General features: G+C 44.5%; 1 protein-coding gene across 6 annotated transcripts in view; it reads right to left on the bottom strand.

Moving 5' to 3' along the window:
- Nucleotides 1-21,022, bottom strand: part of LOC133630688 (anoctamin-1-like) — a 242,799-nt gene that overhangs the window by 170,563 nt on the left and 51,214 nt on the right. For all 6 annotated transcript variants that reach the window (XM_062022331.1, XM_062022333.1, XM_062022332.1 and 3 more), the window contains exon 3: nt 2,913-3,281. In XM_062022331.1, the coding sequence (XP_061878315.1) occupies nt 2,913-3,281 (369 nt within the window). The remainder of the gene's footprint in view (nt 1-2,912; nt 3,282-21,022) is intronic.

Raw genomic sequence — 21,022 nt, 5'->3', positions numbered from 1 at the left:
TATTAGAAAACCCTTGTGCAATCATGTTCACACATCTGAAAACAGTTTAGCTCGTTACAGAAGCTACAAAACTGACCTTCCTTTGAGCAGATTGAGTTCCTGGAGCATCACATTTGTGGGGTCAATTAAACGCTCAAAATGGCCAGAAAAAGAGAACTTTCATCTGAAACTCGACAGTCTATTCTTGTTCTTAGAAATGAAGGCTATTCCACAAAATTGTTTGGGTGACCCCAAACTTTTGAACGTCAGGGCCAGCAAGGCCTTCTCTGCTGGCCTAACATAACCAGAAATCATGATCATAATTAAAGATGAAATTGTTTTTTTATTTGCTTTCCGCAAATATCTGAAAATATTTATATGCTCTTTGTGTCATGTTATGCTCGTTCCAGTGCTGTTTTTAGTTTTAGTTTGTATCCAATCAGAAGTCAGCTAGCTTATGTTGCCATGCTGTACGAAATCTGTCAGATGCCTTCAGAATCAACAATGCGGGCGTCCGTGCACTGTAAGCGACCGGGGACATACAGTGATTGACAGTTGCGACAGCCAATCGGATCACAAGTTGTTGTCAGTAAGGCCTTCTAAATGGCCTCACGTTGAACGTGACATTTACGCATCCTGCAATTGGATACTCATCGGGGCCGTTAGCGGATGGATTTGAGAACACATAGAGTTTAGAGACAGCTGCGATAGCCAATCAGATCACAAGTTGTTGACAGTAGATGTTCTGTTACGACTAAAAGTTGTAAACTCTTGTTGTTACATTTCTACCGCTTGTCCCTTACGGGGTCGCGGGGGGTGCTTGAGCCTATCCCAGCTGCACACGGGCGGCAGGCGGGGTACACCTTGGACAATGCACCATCTCAACACAGGGCCTACACAGATAGACAGACAACATTCACACTCACATTTATTCACTAGGGCCAATTTAGTGTTGCCAATCAGCAATCACACAAAGATCCCGAGCCCAGGATCTAACCCCTTTTCCCACTGTGCTGCCCCCTTACAGAATAATCTAATCTAAAACATTTGTATGTACGTACAACCCTTAAGACCTTTAGCATATTGTATGTGGAATTAGATAATGGAATGGAGTCAAACTATGTACTAATATGATGCAGTTGAAAAAAATGGTTCAAATGCAAGATGTTCACAAAGTACAAAGAAGAATCCGAATAAACGTCTTGAACCTTATAAAAAATTAGATAATCTTATTCATCTCATATGGTAAATCATAAATTACTTATCTATTTATTTATGAGAAGCAAGTAACATGTTTTTGTATAGCACCTTTCACAGACAAAACCTCACAAAGTGTTTCACAACACAGTTAAAATATCATAAATTACACAAGAAGATTACAAGATAAAAGGCCAATATACAATATGAAAATAATATAAACACACAGTATAAAAAAGAATTGAAAATACAACTTTAGTTATAATTATGTATTTAATAAGTATTTTCTAACTTATTTGTTTATTTATTTATTTACTCATTTATTTATACATTCACTGAGTTACAGAAAGAGTACAAACAAATGTGTTAGAAATTTCTATGATACGAAAAGGGGTTTGATAAAATAAGCTCTGCTTCTTCCTACTCCGTTTTATACATGCTGTTATGAGAAACTGTAAATATGGAATGTATCATATTGTAGAATAAACTAACACCATAGCCACATATGTATGGAACACTAGATATGTGATCATTGCTGGGATTCCAAGTGTTCGAAATGACAAGAGTGAGACTTTAGTGTCATGATGCGTTAGAAAAAAATGTGGCCTTTTTTTAGCATTGATTTGGCCTGTTTTAATGTATATTTATACCTTAAAGGGAAACTGCACTTTTATTTTTATTTTGCCTATCGTTCACAATCCCAATGATGCAGTCGAACATGTAAAAATCGGCTAGTGCTAGGTGGCTTGCAATGCAATGTAATACCTCTAAATCATTTTAAAAATGCATTCAAAAACCACCAACAATAATCATTTTACGTTCCGTATCCTAATAACCAAGCTGTAGCGACATTGGTATTGTGAGAGTAAGCACGGAGGAACTATTTTTCCAGCAAAGTAGCACATCGGCATGATTTGGACTTAGCCGTAAAAGAGGCTTTATATATAGCTGCTAACCTTTTGCGTCAGCAGCTGAATGGCTTTTGAGTTTGTAATTCACATTGCAATGTGATAGGACACCAATCTGTACTGATTGAAAAACATGAACAATCATATGATGGGCAGTATCATATGTAGCAGGACTCCTGCTACATATGGATTACCTGGATTCAGGTTTGCTTCCACCAGCATTTTGTCAGCCTTGTTTTCGCTTTTATTTATGTCCCAAGGTGAGTTGCTTTTAGGCTTGCGCCATCTTCTTTAGCATGCAGCAATCTGGCCTATCTGGGTCTGTTAGTGTTAGTAGATTTCCGTTCTGTGCGGCGACTGTTTCCTTTTTTGATGGCCGGGTCGATTAACTAGTTGCGTCGTATGAATTTTGTTGTGTCTTTACCATGATGAAGGTGAGTGCATAACGTGCTAAATGACTGACTGAATGGTTGTGTGAGCGTGTTTGATTGAATGTGAACAACTTCATTGGTCCACCCTGACCCATTAAGCAATTGGTCTGATGTAACAAGGCTGAATTCATTGGCGGCATGTGAAGCTCATGAACCCAGAAAAATCAATAAACCAGCCGCAGCTTGTTTAAAGCGCAGGGTTCAAAATATGAAAAGAAGTTGCTGGGTATAGTCCAGAAATTACATTAAGTAATAAAAGTATAATTTGTTCTGATATTGTATTGGAATAATATTGGTATTGGCCAATACTCAAGGCTACAATATAGGTATCTTATCAGAAGTGAAAATGTTTTAGTCATAAAAATAAGGGTTAGGGTAAGTGTCATGTACAACTTACATCCTCGTCAATCTCCAGCTGAAGGCCCATATCTCTGAGTTTGCCCTCAAACTCTTCCCTCCTGATAGCCTTCTGATCCTCCTGGGCACTGAAGGTCTCTCCTGGGCAGTGTACCTCCGCATGGGAGAGTGCTGGCATTGATGAAGGTAATGAGTTTTTTTCAACAGGTTTCTGAGGATGATGGCTACGTCGCAGGCTGCGGGCAACAACATTTTCAGTGAACAAATGTGTTGTCTGTCGAATGGAACGTCCCCCAGAGGACTTTTTCACAGCATAGGTGAGGACATAGTCCACATGCCGGAGTCCATCTTGAAAGTAGAGGCCACACAGACCATGGCTGTTTTCCGTTGGCATTAAAGCCTTCAGTAGCTAAAAAGAAACACAAACAGAAAATAATATTAGGTCTTTTGGCTGTAGAACAATTGTGGGAAAATCTGATGTACAGTATTTTATTATTACGCGGCCTTTTTACACTACTTTCTTTTTAATTTTTTAAATGTTTTTAACATGACTGGATCTGATCGGCCTTTTATATTTTTACTGTTCACTTTCTTGTGTTTTATTACGATGTGCTATGGTTTTTTTTAATAGCACCAGTGTTTCATATTCATATATTTGTAGCGGGCTGCAACTAGTACTGTATATTTGAAACACAAATGCAAAACTATTTTGTGAAACAGGAAGTCTTACAGGTGATATATGTGCAACCATCTCCTGGCAATCAGGTTCCACAAAACATTGACTACGTCATTTGTTTTGAAATTAAAGTTTGAGATTTCAGGCTTCCATTGTTAGTCGGCACACACACACACATACACGCACGCCCGTACACACACACACACACACACACACACACACACACACACACACACACACACACACACACACACACACACACACACACACACACACACACACACATAGATTGTGCAGCAGCAAACTGGCCTACGAGCATCAATCTTCGTTTTGTACAGAGTTTAGTGAATATCCATGCATCCATTTTCTACCGCTTATCCCTTTTGGGGTCGCGGGGGGTGCTGGAGCCGCTACAAATTGATACAAATTGTTGTTTAATGTCGATTTTGTTACATGAAACTTGCCTTTTGTGAAACATTTATACAAGTTTAAAGGCCTACTGAAATGAAATGTTTTTATTTAAACGGGGATAGCAGATCTATTCTATGTGTCATACTTGATCATTTTGCGATATTGCCATATTTTTGCTGAAAGGATTTAGTAGAGAACAACGACGATAAAGATCGCAACTTTTGGTATCTGACAAAAAAAAGCCTTGCCCCTACCGGAAGTAGCGTGACGTAGTCAGTTGAACATTTTCGCAAAGTTCCCTATTGTTTACAGTGATGGCGGCCAGAAGTGAGAGCGATTCGGACCGAGAAAGCGACGATTTCCCCATTAATTTGAGCGAGGATGAAAGATTTGTGGATGAGGAAAGTGCAAGTGAAGGACTAGTGGGGAGTGGAAGCGATTCAGATAGGGAAGATGCTGTGAGAGCCGGTGGTGACCTGATATTCAGCTGGGAATGACTACAACAGTAAATAAACACAAGACATATATATACTCTATTAGCCACAACACAACCAGGCTTATATTTAATATGCCACAAATGAATCCCGCATAAAAACACCTAGGTGTTTGTTATGCTAGCTCCTAGCTCCTAGCTCCCGTCCATATAACCCGCCAATACAATTCAAACACCTGCACAACACACACAATCACTCAGCCCAAAGGACCGTTCACCTAACCCAAGGTTCATAAAGCGTATATATTTAACCAAAGTTACGTACGTGACACGCACATACGGGCAAGCGATCAAATGTTTGGAAGCGCGCGGGTGGGACCTGATATTCAGCTGGGAATGACTACAACAGTAAATAAACACAAGACATATATATACTCTATTAGCCACAACACAACCAGGTTTATATTTAATATGCCACAAATTAATTCCGCATAAAAACACATAGGTGTTTGTTATGCTAGCTCCTAGCTCCTAGCTTCTAGCTCCTGTCCATATAACCCGCCAATACAATTCAAACACCTGCACAACACACACAATCACTCAGCCCAAAGGACCGTTCACCTAACCCAAGGTTCATAAAGCTTATATATTTAACCAAAGTTACGTACGTGACACGCACGTACGGGCAAGCGATCAAATGTTTGGAAGCGCAGCTGCATACTCACTGTGTTGTCCCAGTTCTCTACAGGCGCCTGTGTATCGAAGTCAAAGTCCTCCTGGTTAGAGTCTCTGTTGTCCGAGTTCTTCGATCTTGACTGCATCTTTCGGGAATGTAAACAATGAAACACCGGCTGTGTTGTGTTGCTGACTTCCCTCGCAAAATACTCCGCTTCGCACAGACAACTTTCTTCTTTGCTTGCTCAGCTTCTTTCTCCATAATGCAATGAACAAATTGCAACAGATCCACCAACACAGATGTCCAGAATACTGTGGAATAATGAGATGAAAACAGAGCTATTTTGTATTGGCTTCAATGGGGGAGCCATACCTTTGTTTCACTGGCTACGTCACGTGCATACGTCATCATCCAAAGGAGTTTTCAACCGGAAGTTTAGCGGGAAATTTAAAATTGCACTTTATAAGTTAACCCGGCCGTATTGGCATGTGTTGCAATGTTAAGATTTCATCATTGATATGTAAACTATCAGACTGCGTGGTCGGTAGTAGTGGGTTTCAGTAGGCCTTTAATTGAAGGGTTCCTATCAATCAAAATGTATTTATATGGCCCTAAATCACAAGTGCCTCAAAGGGCTTCACAACTACAACAACATCTTCGGCTCTGAACCCACATATGGGCAAGTACAACTCAACCCAATAGAAACAACGAGAAACCTTTGGATGGACCCTCCGGGTGACAGGTGCAATGGATGCTGAGTCTGTACGGTTCATAATGTGAGAATCCAGTTCATAGGATGGTCAGCAGGGGGATCGTCTTGAATGAGGCCAGCGCAGAGACGTTACCAACTGATGCATAGAGGAGTGGTCCACCCTGGCTCTGAACCTGGAACAGCGACTAATTTGCTTTCAAGGGCACACCTCTCCTGAGATGAGATAAGCTCTCGCCCATTGACCCTAAAGTGCTTTTAAAAATGACTGAATAAATAATTTGTTGTTTTCTTGTATTTAGAGTAAAATAACAAAACAAAATAAAAAGTTCAGATTTGCAGTTGACCACAGTTGTTAAAAATACAATTCAAAGATTTGACTCCTTCACACACTGCAGTTTTTGCAAGATGGAGGACAACCTGAAACGGATAGGGTAATAATGACAATTCTCATGAAAGTCCATGGAATGACAATATTTTTTTACAGGCTAAGCCAATCAATGCCAGTGTATCTGATCACAAATCAAAGTCATAGCAGCTTGACTTTTCTGCCATATTTGCCCTGGTTGTCAATCTGCCTCAGTGTGGCAGCAGCGAGCCAGATTTATCTTTCTTCAGGGATCAAACTCCAAATGTGACCTTGGAGTAAGGAGCCATGGGCCTTCTTAGCACTGTTTTTAGTCTGATGGGAAAGCTACATGTGGCTGTCACGTCCATGAGGTACGTATTTTCCGGGCTATATGGCGCACTTTAAATTCTTTTTTTTCCTCAAAACTTGATAGCACGCCTTATAACCTAGTGCACCTAATGTAAGGAATACGTTTTGTTGAACTTACCCACCTCATCGCTTTTGTAGCATTGGACAGGAAGAACATTGTCTTAAGCTGAAGATGTCAAGAAACGCTGTCATGCTGAATGCTTATAGTGTAGCGGTTGATTTAAGGACATAATTCACCACACCTGTTATTTGACTTTGTCATCATCATTCACCGTACTGTTCTATTGTGTACATGACAATGTTGTTCTTTGTGTGCAGTTAAGAGCGAGTAATTCGGCGCGGCCCCTTTAAGTGGCCGTCAGTAGATTCTCACAAAGGTGGGGGTTTGTTGTTCCCGCGATATTTGAGTGTTTGTGATGAAAGCGTTCATTCTTGCTTGTGCTTTGATAAATAAACGACGCACACGTTTTTGTGTGTCAACTATACGTCAAGTTGTTTATCTTTCACGCTACGAGCACAACACTGGTGACCCCGACGCTTCACTGAACAGATTCAGTGATTCTTATCGACCATGACGGCGAATGCGGTTTCTCTAAAGCCGCCTGAGTTCTGGGAAACTTCCGCGACCGCATGGTTTGCCCAGGCAGAGGCACAGTTTGCCCTGCGTGGTATCACCGAGGACGACACTAAGTTTTATTATGTCGTGTCCTCCCTCTGCAGCGCGACGGCGACCAAAGTGGTTAACGCCATTACGCACCCACCGGAGAGGAACAAGTACCTCACGTTGAAGGCTCACCTCTTACAGACATTTCATCTTTCCGACGCGGAGCGAGCTAACCGCCTTTTTTCGTTGCAGGGGCTTGGCGATTGCAAGCCCTCTGAACTAATAAACAACATGCTAGGACTCTTAGGTGAGCACAGACCTGGATTCTTCTTCGTGCAGTATTTCCTGAGACTCCTGCCGACTCAGGTGCGGGCTGCTTTAGCCAACACCACCATTTTGGACTGCCGCGAACTAGCTGCTGAAGCTGATAAGTTTTTTTTAGCTTCCCAACCGGCCTATGTGGCTGCATTCCTTCCGGCTGAGACAGAAAGACCCGTGGCAGATTTTTCCACTCTCGCTGCTGCTGCTGCTGCGCCCCCCAGGCGGCAACCGGATTCTGGACTATGTTTTTTCCACGCAAAGTTCGGGACCAAAGCTAGGCGGTGCCGTCCCCCGTGCAGTTTTCGTGGACCACCGCCAGGAAACGCCGGGGCCGGCGCTCAGCAGTGGCCATGAGCGTCGGCAGTACTGGCAGGCTGCTCTTCATCCAGGACTCCCTCTCTGGACGACGGTTCCTGTATGACACCGGCGCGCAGAGGAGCGTCCTGCCAGCATCAAGGTTGGACATGCTGTCTGAGTCACATGGCCCGCCCATGGAAGCGGCCAATGGCAGCCCTATCCGCACTTATGGAATACGGTACGTGGAACTGTGTTTTGGTGGACAGCAATTCAGTTGGAACTTTGTGACTGCTAAAGTGACGGTGCCGCTCATTGGTGCAGATTTTTTCTGTGCTTTCGGCCTCCTTGTGGATGTAAAAAACAGGCGTTTGGTGGATGCGATTACGTTCTGCTCGTACAAGTGCAGTCTCAGCGCGACGAACTCCATCAGGCTTTCCAGCATGCTACCCGCCGCAGACGTTTTTCTGCGCCTCCTCGCTGAGTTCCCCACCCTGGCGCAGCCCACGTTCTCGTCATCTACCGCCAAGCATGGTGTGGAACACCACATTGCCACCACGGGCCCCCCGGTGCACGCACGAGCCCGGCGCCTGGACCCTGCTAAGCTCTCCATCGCTAGAGCTGAATTCGAGACCATGGAACGCCTCGGGATCATTCGCCGCTCAGACAGCCCGTGGGCGTCGCCCCTCCACATGGTGGAGAAGCCCGGAGGTGGTTGGCGGCCATGCGGTGATTACCGCAGACTCAACGACGCGACTACCCCGTACCGTTATCCGGTCCCCCACATACAAGATTTTTCCGCCAACCTCGCTGGGAAAACTGTGTTTTCTAAGGTAGATCTCATCCGGGGCTATCATCAGGTGCCGGTCCACCCCTCTGATATCCCGAAGACAGCGGTCATCACCCCATTTGGACTGTTTGAATTTTTATGTATGCCTTTTGGCCTTAAGAGTGCCGCACAGACTTTCCAGCGGTTGATGGACTCTGTTTTACGTGATTTGCCGTTTCTGTTTGTCTATTTGGACGATATCCTGGTCGTGAGCACCTCTCAGGCCGAGCATGTGACCCACCTCAGGTCCCTTTTTCAGCGCCTTAGCCAACACGGGCTCATTGTCAACCCAGCTAAGTGCCAGTTCGGGTTGTCTGTTATCGACTTCCTCGGACATCGTGTCACGGAGTGCGGGGCAGTTCCCCTCCCAGCGAAGGTCGCTGCCATCGCAAACTTCCCCCGCCCACTCATGATTAAGGCTCTGCAGGAGTTCCTTGGCATGGTAAATTTTTACCATCGTTTCATTCCCCGGGCAGCTGACCTCATGCGGCCGCTGTATGATGCTCTTAAAGGAGCTGCTCCCAAGCACATGGTAGACTGGTCTGACGCGCGGCACAGTGCTTTTTTGGGGGTCAAGTCTGCTCTCGCTAACGCTACCCTGCTGGCACACCCATTACCAGATGCTCCTATTGCAATCACCACGGACGCGTCAGATTATGCTGTAAGTGCAGTGCATGAGCAGTGGGCGGGTGGCACTTGGCAACCTTTGGCTTTCTTTAGCAGGCAGTTGCGCCCCTGCGAGCGGAAATATAGCACATTTGACCGTGAGCTCCTTGGCCTCTATCTGGCCATACGCCATTTCCGTTCGTTGCTTGAAGGCCGACCTTTCACAGCTTTTGTTGACCACAAACCCCTCACTTTCGCGATGGCCAAGACGGCTGAACCGTGGTCGGCTCGGCAACAGAGGCACCTCTCCTACGTCTCAGAGTTCACGACGGACATCCAGCACCTTGCTGGTAAGAGCAATGTCGTTGCTGATTGCCTTTCCCGAGCCGTCGCGAGCGCTGTCCATGTGGGGCTCGATTTTGCACAAATGGCAGTTGACCAGGCCGACGACCCGGACATCCAAGCTCTGAAGGCTGCAGCCACAGGGTTACGGTTGTCTGAGGTCCCATTTGAGGACACAGGGGTTACGCTCCTTTGTGACGTCGCTACCGGTCGGCCACGGCCCCTTGTGCCCGCCATTTGGAGGCGGCGCATGTTCGACTCCATCCACAGCCTTTCCTACCCTGGGAGGAAACCTTCCCAGCGGCGGGTTGCTGCAAAATTTGTCTGCCGTGGCCTGAAGAAAGACGTTAGGGACTGGGCTTCCACATGTGTGGCATGCCAGCGCTCAAAAGTGCACTGCCACACGCGGGCCCCACTGGCACCGTTTACGGTTCCGGAGCGCCGTTTTGACCATGTCAATGTGGACCTGGTCGGGCCTCTCCCATCCTCACGCGGCTGCACATACCTCCTCACGATAGTCGACAGGACCACCCGCTGGCTGGAGGCAGTACCTCTGACGTCCGCCACCTCCGGAGGTGGCGCGCGCGTTCATTGGTACGTGGGTTGCCCGTTTCGGTACCCCATCGGACATATCATCCGACCGGGGCTCTCAGTTCACTTCTGAGCTCTGGGCCGCTGTGGCCGAGAGCTTGGGAGTGAAACTCCACCACACGACGGCGTATCACCCGCAGGCCAATGGTATGTGTGAGCGATTTCACAGGTCCATGAAGGCAGCGCTTAGGGCGTCCCTGAAGGACAGCGCTTGGGTCTACAAGCTCCCTTGGGTGATGTTGGGGCTTCGGACTGCCCCCAAGGAAGACTTGCAATCTTCCTCGGCAGAGTTGGTGTATGGCCAGCCCCTGCGGGTGCCAGGTGACTTTATTCCTAGCACGACGGCACCTTGGTCCGCCGGTAAGCAGCGAGCTGCTCTCCTCGATGCTGCCAAGAGTTTTTCCCCCATCCCCACTTCTTGAGGGGAGCAGCGTTTGTTTTTGTCCGCCACGACGCCCACCGCGGTCCCCTGCAGCCTCCTTACGATGGGCCATTTCGCGTCCTAGAGAGCGGAGATAAGCATTTTCTGTTGGACATCAAGGGTCGGTCTGAAAAGATCACGGTGGACCGGCTGAAAGCGGCCCACTTGGATCTTAGTCAGCCGGTTACCACGGCCGTACCCCCGCGCCGGGGTCATCCGCCCGCTCTACCTAGGCCCCACGATAATGTTATGCATCCTTCTACGCAGGCCCCCGGGACCTTAGACAGTACAGGTACCCTTCCGGTCCCCCCTACTGACGCCCCGGCGTTTGTACCAGTCCGGCGCACCCGGTCTGGTCGGCCCGTCCGTGCCCCTGTCCATTGACAGTTTGTTTTCCTTTGTGATGGCGAATTCTGGGGGGACGTGTGTAGCGGTTGATTTAAGGACATAATTCACCACACCTGTTATTTGACTTTGACATCATCATTCACCGTACTGTTCTATTGTGTACATGACAATGTTGTTCTTTGTGTGCAGTTAAGAGCGAGTAATTCGGCGCGGCCCTTTTAAGTGGCCGTCAGTAGATTCTCACAAAGGTGGGGGTTTGTTGTTCCCGCGATATTTGAGTGTTTGTGATGAAAGCGTTCATTCTTGCTTGTGCTTTGATAAATAAACGACGCACACGTTTTTGTGTGTCAACTATACGTCAAGTTGTTTATCTTTCACGCTACGAGCACAACAATAGCCAATTTTGATGATGATGTTGATTTTAAACATCCCTTGTTCAAGTGAATGGAAGGGCATTCTTAGTCAACAGCCATACATTTCACACTCAGGGTGGTCATATAAACAACGCCAACACTGTCATAAACATTTGCCATATTGTGAAACCACATTCAACAACAATGACAAACACATTTCGGGAGAATATTTGCACCGCACACAACATAAACACAACAGAACAAATACAGAGAATTCCCTGCAGTACCAACTCTTCCGGGACGCTACACTATTTTATTTGGTACATGGTGTAATGATAAGTGCGACCAGTAGATGGCAGTCAAACAGAAGAGATAAGTCTCAAGTAAACAATACCAACATTTTAAATGTTCCATTGAAAATATAGAACATTACACACAGCGCTCAAAAATCTATCAAAATGTTTTAGTAGTAAATGTTTTAGTGCCATTTCTAATATAAAGTAGTGTAAAGTTCTTACTAATATCTGTCAGTAAACTTGCCATGAAAGCGCTAAAACATACTGGTGTAGTGAGTTTACATTATTCACCCAAGGAACTTTAATTATTAGAGTTCCGGTCGGACGGTTTTTCACGGTACACATTTCCGGTGTGATTGTTTCCGGATTAGGAGATGCTGCTCCGGTATTGATTTAAGTAAAGTCTGAATGTCATTAAAACATTTAGCTCCATCTTTTGACACTTCTTTCACTACCGTACTCGCACACTACACCGCTGCAACAAAGATGACGGGCAGAAGGCGTTGCCGAAGGTGAGACTGCCCACAAAACGGCGCATCCGGAAGCGACTGTCAGAAAGCGTCTTGAAGATGATCTGTAAAACATTATCTATGCAACAATTTGACCTAAGTACCACCATTACATGTTATGTAAACCACAAGGAAGTGTTTTCAATTTAGAAAAGAATAATAATAATATGACTCCTTTAACATAGACCATTCATCGGCAGTGTACCTTATAATCTGGTGCGCCCTATGGGTCGGGGTGGGCGGGGTTAAGGGGGGAGGAGTATATTTATAGCGAGAATTCACTGAAATTCAAGTATTTCTTATATATCAAACAATCAATCAATGTTTATTTATATAGCCCTAAATCACAACTGTACTGTACTTGCTGCTTACTTAAAAAAATAAATAACACTATTTGAGTTGCCTTTGTTCTGCCATTTGAGTACTGGCGAGCGATCCCTGAATCCTTCACGGATTTGTTGAAAACATCCGCAAATGAGAACGGGATGTTGCAGAAATAATATAGTAACCTACGCTTCGCAATGGTATTACGATCGATCCAGTCGTAGTCCAGCGGTTACAGGCTCTAAAGTTTTGGTACACCAAAGTAATGTCCGATCACTACATCATGAAATTTGAAAGTTCTGACCCAATGTTTGTCAATGTTCTGTTAATAACCAATGCTTTAACAGCCATTACATTGATGCTGCTACTACGAGTCATAGTAGTAGCAGCATCAATGTAATGGCTACTGCCTACTGGCCTTTGTAATGGCACCATTCCCAAATGATGTGGGGTCAATCGATTACCTTTAATGATGTCTTGCGCAACGCCACGGATACTACAGCACCGTCAAAACTATAAAAGGCAAGGCGTACCTCCTGGTTCATGTAAGAAAAAGGACCTCTTAAACAATCATGTAGAAAGCTGGAACGCACATGGCGTAAAACTCATTTATAGGTATTTCAGAGTTATAATTCAATAACTTATAAACACGCTTTTGCATTAAAACTAAAACCAAATATAACACCAAACTCATCCACCTCAAAAAAGTATCTAAATTATAAAAAATAAATTAAAAAATTGTTTAACACAGTAGCATCGCTAACCCAACAAAGGTCTTCTCCTAGTAGCTCCACCCACTCAGCTGATGACTTTGTGCAATTTGTTACAAATAAATTTGAGCCCATTAGAAAGGAGATAAAGACACGACATCCCAGTTCCAACTGGGTTCTTCAAATGTAGATATGAATGTTTGCATTTCAGCAAATGCAGAAAAATTTAACTCTCTAATTTTGAAGAGGCAACATTGGGTTAAAGTTATATAGCGCCTTTCTACCGTCAAGGTACTCAAAGCGCTTTAACACTATTTCCACATTCACATTATTTATTTATTTATTTTTATTGTGATTACTTATGGAGTTTATTGTGAATAAATTGTGAACAGGAAGTGAACAAAAAGTTTTAGCAACTGTTATGTAAAGAAAAGGGGTAGGATTAAATAAGCTCTGCTCCTTCCTACTCCTTTTCGAACATGTTGAAAAGAGAAACTGGAAATTGTGATGTATCATGTTGTATGCTTGAATGTTCGAAATAAACTCAAACTCAAACTCAAACTCAAACACACTGATGGCGGGAGCTGCCATGTAAGGCCTAACCATGATCCAGCAGGAGCAAGGGTGATGTGTCGTGCTCAAGGACACAATGAATGTGATTAGGACGGCGGAAGCCGGGGATCAAACCAATGCCATGTCCTATGTCCAACTATAAAGAATTGCAATTAATGCAACATGCGGCTGTTAAACTTGACGAGGACAAGAAAGTTTGATCATATATATTAAGCATATACTGGCCCACCTGCAGGTGCGAGTTTAAGGTTGTGTTACTTACGTGCAAAATACTTAACTTTGCACCATCTTTATTGTGCTGTATGTCTCGTACTGAGCCCCAAAACAGTCTGCAGGTTTTACAGCCTTTTGTATTCGGGCTCTGTTATAATAATAATAATAATGAAGTAGATTTATATAGCAATTTTCTATACACTAGACACTCAAAGCGCTCACAAAGAAGTGAAAACCCATCATTCATTCACTCCACATTCACACTTGGTGGTGGTAAGCTACATTTGTAGCCACAGCTGCCCTGGGGTAGACTGACGGAAGTGTGGCTACCAATTTGTGCCTACAGCCTCTACAACCACCACCAAAACATTCCTACACATTCATACACCATGTGTGAGCGGCACAGGAACCTTGCTTTCTGTGCCGCTCACACATGGTGTATGAATGTGTAGGAATGTTTTGGTGGTGGTTGTAGAGGCTGTAGGTGTCTTGCCCAAGGACACGACAGTGACTTGGATGGCAGAGGCGGGGCTCGAACCTGGTGTGGCAAATGCTAGAGATGCCACCTCAGTAGAAGCATTTAAATCTCACCTTAAAACTCATTGATATACTCTAGCTTAGCATAGACCAGTTGACCAGCTTCTTTTATTTTCTGCACTGTCCTGGAGAGAGGATACCACGTGGCCATGGATAATCTCTGGAGATGTACCAGTCTGGAAGGGGCGCTCGTTGTCCCAAGTCTTTATCTGGGGTGGACCACTCTTCCTTACATCAGTTGGTGACGTCTCTGCATTGTCGACTTGTCTCCATGCACAAAGATCCCCCTATCCCCCTCTGCTGTCTTCCAATGGACTGGACTCTCACATTAACAAAAATGTAACAATTCAATAATTGAATCCATTTGGCCTCCATTACAGCTGGTCAGTTAGGAGGCCGGTCGTCACATTTGCGGACCATTATTATTTTTCCTATTACAGGCTTTTGGAGTTTTTCCTGCCTAGATGTTGGTTTGTGTTAGGGGATGTTGGGGTTTGTGAAGCTCTTTGACACACTTGGGTTAGGCCATTTCACAGTTAAACCGTTTCTACCATTCATTTTACATTCCACTAGCATTTCAGTTGAGCTTCAGCTCTTTAATTTTCAAAGCATTCCTACTGTATATCAAACATTTTTTCTAAATTAATTCTGCTGTCATTCAGCTTATAAATTCAGCTTCAGCAATGATTGGGGCATTCACACGCAATTCCTACTGGAATTGTATAAACTTTTGTTATTTTTCTTATTCCTCTTCCTCTCTGTTGTTCGGTCGCGCGTAACTCCCACATCGTTCATTGGACTGCTTCCGTTCGAACTTCAAAATGTTCCGCGTTTCCAAGACGTGCGCTTTCATCAAACCTTTCAAAAAATTAACAATTCGTAATTTTCCAGCATTTTGCCCAATTTTTTCTTTCTGCTTTTTCTCCCACGTCTTTTAACCAATTTAAACCATTCCGCCATTAAAATGTTGGTCTTAAAATTAAATGATAAGAAAACTAAATTTATGGTGTTTAGTGGTGCAAGGACAAATTGTGAAGCAAAATTAAAATTGAATCAAGTGGAAATTGACAGAGGATATGAAACTAAATTCTTGGGAATTATATTTGATCATGAATTATGTTGGAAACCGCATATTGAATATATAAAGGGAAAAATATCCAAATCCATTGCTATTCTGTATAACATAAGACACATGCTGAATAAGAAATGTCTGCATATGTTATATTATTATTTTATTTTTCCATATTTAACATATTGTGTTGAAATTTGGGGAAATGTTTATAGAACAAACATAGACCCAATAATTAAACTTCAAAAAAGGGTCATTAGAATAATACACAAAGTGTGCTACTCTGAACATACCAATCCATTATTTATAAGTTCTATTGTGTTAAAATTTTCAGATATTGTGTTTTTAACAACAATGGAAATTATGTTTCGAGTAAAGAACAACAGCCTTCCAGCTTGTATTCTTAGGTTATTTCAATTAAGAGGAGAAAACTATAATTTACGGGGATATTGATTTTTGAAATAGGTAAAGTAAGAACAAATATAAAATAGAAATGTATTTCAGTTTTAGGAGTTAAATGGTGGAACAAGCTCAGTGATGAGCTGAAGACATGTAGTTCATTGTTAAGGTTTTAGAAAACCTTGAAAGGTGAAATAATTGAAAATTATAAAATATAGTAACAATTACTTTCATCACATTGATTTTTTTTTTTAACGTTGATGTTCCAGGCAATCTAATGTTCAGTGAATGTATAGGATAGGCAAATATAAGCTTTGGCTTCAGCCTATTCCTTTTTCTGTCATTCTTTTTCTTTTCTTTTCTTTTTGTGTGTAACTGTGTCTGATTGTTAATATGTCTAATCTGTACTGTTAAACTGGTCACACAAAATGGTTGATGGTTGATTATTTGACCAAAATAAACGTATTTCATTCATTCATTCATTCATTCTTAGTCAGAAAAACAAAGCTGTGTGTTTTTCAAACTATCCATCCATCCATCCATCTTCTTCCGCTTATCCGAGGTCGAGTTGCGGGGGCAGCAGCCTAAGCTAGGGAGGCGTTCGGGTGGCATCCTGACCAGATGCCCGAATCACCTCATCTGGCTCCTCTCGATGTGGAGGAGCAGCGGCTTTATTTTGAACTCCCCCCCGATGGCAGAGCTTCTCACCCTATCTCTAAGGGAGAGCCCCGCCACCCGGCGGAGGAAACTCATTTCGGCCGCCTGTACCCGTGATCTTGTCCTTTCGGTCATAACCCAAAGCTCATGACCATAGGTGAGGATGGGAACGTAGATTGACCGGTAAATTGAGAGGTTTTCCTTCCGGCTCAGCTCCTTCTTCACCACAACGGATCGATACAGCGTCCGCATTACTGAAGATGCCGCACCGATCCGCCTGTCGATCTCACAATCCACTTTTCCCTCACTCGTGAACAAGACTCCTAGGTACTTGAACTCCTCCACTTGGGGCACGGTCTCCTCCCTAACCCGGAGATGGTACTCCACCCTTTTCCGGGCGAGAACCATGGACCCGGACTTGGAGGTGCTGATTCTCATCCCAGTCGCTTCACACTCGGCTGCGAACCGATCCAGTGAGAGCTGAAGATCCTGGCCAGATGAAGCCATCAGGACCACATCATCTGCAAAAAACAGAGACCTAATCCTGCAGCCACCAAAACGGATCCCCTCAACGCCTTGACTGCGCCTAGAAATTCTGTCCATAAAAGTTATGAACAGAATTGGTGACAAAGGGCAGCCTTGGCGGAGTCCAACCCTCACTGGAAATGTGTCCGACTTACTGCCGGCAATGGGGACCAAGCTCTGACACTGATCGTACAGGGAGCGGACAGCCACAATCAGACAGTCCAATACCCCATACTATCTGAGCACTCCCCACCGGACCTCCTGAGGGACACGGTCGAAAGCCTTCTCCAAGTCCACAAAGCACATGTAGACTGGTTGGGCAAACTCCCATGCACCCTCAATGACCCTGCCGAGAGCTGGTCCACAGTTCCACGACCAGGACGAAAACCACGCTGTTCCTCCTGAATCCGAGGTTCGACTATCCGGCGTAGCCTCCTCTCCAGTACACCTGAATAGACCTTACCGGGAAGGCTGAGGAGTGTGATCCCACGATAGTTGGAACACACCCTCCGGTTCCCCTTCTTAAAGAGAGGAACCACCACCCCGGTCTACCAATCCAGAGGTACCGCCCCCGATGTCCACGCAATGCTGCAGAGTCTTGTCAACCAAGACAGCCCCACAGCATCCAGAGCCTTAAGGAATTCCGGGCGGGTCTCATCCACCCCCGGGGCCTTGCCACCGAGGAGCTTTTTAACTACCTCAGAGACCTCAGCCCCAGAAATAGGAGAGCCCACCACAGATTCCCCAGGCACTGCTTCCTCGTAGGAAGACGTGTCGGTGGGATTGAGGAGGTCTTCGAAGTATTCCCTCCACCGATCCACAACATCCGCAGTCGAGGTCAGCAGAACACCATCCGCACAGTCCGATACCCTGAGGTATGGTGGTCCAGAATCGCTTCGAAGCCGTCTGGAAGTCGTTTTCCATGGCCTCGCTGAACCCCTCCCATGTCCAAATTTTTGCCTCTGCGACTTCTGAAGCCGCACACCGCTTGGCCTGTCGGTACCTGTCCGCTGCCTCCGGAGTCCTATGAGCCAAAAGAACCCGATAGGACGGCATCCCTCACCGCCGGTGTCCACCAACGGGTTCTAGGAACCGCCACGACAGGCACCAACTACCTTGCGGCCACAGCTCCAATCAGCCGCCTCGACAATAGAGGCGCGGAACATGGTCCACTCGGACTCAATGTCCAGCACCTCCCTCGTGACATGTTCAAAGTTCTTCCGGAGGTGGGAATTGAAACTCTCTCTGACAGGAGACTCTGCCAGACGTTCCCAGCAGACCCTCACAATGCGTTTGGGCCTGCCAGGTCTGTCCGGCATCCTCCCCCACCATCGCAGCCAACTCACCACCAGTGATCGGTAGAAAGCTCCGCCCCTCTCTTCACCCGAGTGTCCAAAACATAAGGCCGCAAATCCGATGACACATCTACAAAGTCGATCATGAAACTGCGGCCTAGGGTGTCCTGGTGCCAAGTGCACATATGGACACCCTTATGCTTGAACATGGTGTTTGTTATGGACAATCTGTGACAAGCACAAAAGTCCAATAACAAAACACCACTTGGGTTCAGATCCGGGCGGCCATTCTTCCCAATCACGCCTCTCCAAGTTTCACTGTCGTTGCCAACATGAGCGTTGAAGTACCCCAGTAGGACAAGGGAATCACCTGGGGGAGCACTTTCCAGTACTCCCTCGAGTGCATCCAAAAAGGGTGGGTACTCTTAACTGCTGTTTGGTGCGTAAGCACAAACAACAGTCAGGACCCCTACCCCTATATCCAGCCGGAACTTCTCTACCTCGCGCACAAGCTCAGGCTCCTCCCCCCCCCAGCGAGGTGACGTTCCACGTCCCTAGAGCTAGCTTATGCACCCGACCTCTATGGCCCCTCCCATGAGTGGTGAGCCCATTGGAGGGAACTAAACAAAATGTATAGTTTATCAGTTATTCATATTGCTCCAAAATATTGGACAAGGCAATATACGGTTACTTTTTTTTTTGCTCCCTGAAAAGAACCTGAATGCAAGTAAATTTTCAACACTATCAGAAAATATATTTGTTGTGGAAAAAAACATTTATCTCGTCTGAAATCAGCAAAAAAGCAATACTTTCACAGAAATGCATTCTGGGTAATTATATAATTTTGACCAATTGCATGGAGATTAAACATTGGCAGCCACGTTCACATTTTAATAAATAGTCCCTTAAAGGCTCTTCCATATTATATAAGTTACTTTAAACATTATAACTTTTAGGCAATTGGACTGGTGTAACACATTTTATGCCAAGTTTCAAAACGGAGTATTTTTGTAATATCACGATTTTAGCAATGAAAGATGGATGGTGCATCAGGTCATTTAGTTTAATTTGCAAACTCAAGTACAAGTTGGTATACTTTTGACAAGGACTTCTTTATCTCCCATACCAGTTTAAGTTATGGTTTTCTACTTTTTTTTCTGTAAATGTTAGCTTGTTTGCAAGTAAATGTTCTATACAAATAGGTAACATATTTTATTGTAAAAAATATGTTAATTTATTCCTAAAATTAGCTGACACATCCCTTTGACAGCTGAGATGTTTGGCTGAATGGCTTAAACATCTGCCATTAACTCATTTAATGTGGGTTTGATCCTGGAGGAACCAAATGCACAAATCTTTTTTTTTGGATGATTCTACATTTTTGAGTCATAAAGTTTAATGTCAAATGTTACGACGAACATTTATCATTTCTTCAGTCATAGTACATTTCAGTATAGTTTCATTGCAACATTGAAATAATTTCTACAATTAAAGTATTTTTATATTCAAACCATTTCACAGTACAACTGTTTTTATCCTTCCATCTATAGTCCACTAGCATTTCAACCAGCATTATTCAATATTCTAACCATTCCTGACATAGTTTATTGTAAAAAATATGATGATAAATGGGTTATACTTGTATAGCGCTTTTCTACCTTCAAGGTACTCAAAGCGCTTTGACAGTATTTCCACATTTACCCATTCACACACACATTCACACACTGATGGCGGGAGCTGCCATGCAAGGCGCTAACCAGCAGCCATCAGAGGCAAAGGGTGAAGTGTCTTGCCCAAGGACACAACGGACGTGACTAGGAAGGTAGAAGGTGGGAATTGAACCCCAGTAACCAGCAACACTCCGATTGCTGGTACAGCCACTCTACCAACTTCGCCACGCATGATATTACCCTAAAATTAGCTGAAAAAGTACTGTATCAGCAAATAATTATTGGTAATTCGATTACATTTTCAAAGGCGGATTCACTGCCTTTAACATACAAAGGTTCATTAGGTCTTCGAAAAATTATGCGATTTTGTTATTCTCATAGCCAGACCTGTGTTTATTTCCGTACCTGACGGTTTCGGCCACAACTATTGCCTTCCTCAGAGGTTGTCACGTGATGTTGCTTTGACGTGTCTGGTCAGCTGATTTAAACAGTTTTTGGCTCTGTCTTCCTGCTTGTAGTTGCCGGCTGACAGCGTCATCTGCAGTCCGACATCTTGAGGAATGCGTCCCAGGTGTGGGAAAGTTGGTACGCCCCCTCGGGGCGTACCAACTTTCCCCTTGGCTTCTCTGATCCAACGATGGTGTTGGATGCTCTCAGTGCCGATGACATGTGCGTTGTCCCAATCCATGAGGTGGTTCTCCCTCTGATATGGCAGACTTCAGTTGCTCTTGTTCTGCTTGTCATCTGGTGGCTCGAGTGCATGCTTTTGATGTTTCCTTTTCACATTCTTTTCTACGCTCTTTCTTCCTGATGTTAAAGGCTCTGCCAGTTTCTCCAAAGTATGATTTGTTGCACGACAAACAAGGTCTCTCATATAATACATTGCATTTGTGTTCTTGGTCTATTTTGTCCTTAGGGTGAACTAACAACTGTCGGAGTTTAGAGTGAGGTTTGATGTTGTGTTTGTTCATGGCCCGCTGTACCCACTCTGTGACCCCCCTGACGTATGAAAGTATGACCATGGCGCTGTTTTGTTTCTCA

This window comes from Entelurus aequoreus, linkage group LG16, assembly GCF_033978785.1.
Source record: "Entelurus aequoreus isolate RoL-2023_Sb linkage group LG16, RoL_Eaeq_v1.1, whole genome shotgun sequence".
Taxonomy (NCBI): Eukaryota; Metazoa; Chordata; class Actinopteri; order Syngnathiformes; family Syngnathidae; genus Entelurus; species Entelurus aequoreus.
This window is presented reverse-complemented; position numbering and strand designations above follow the sequence as displayed.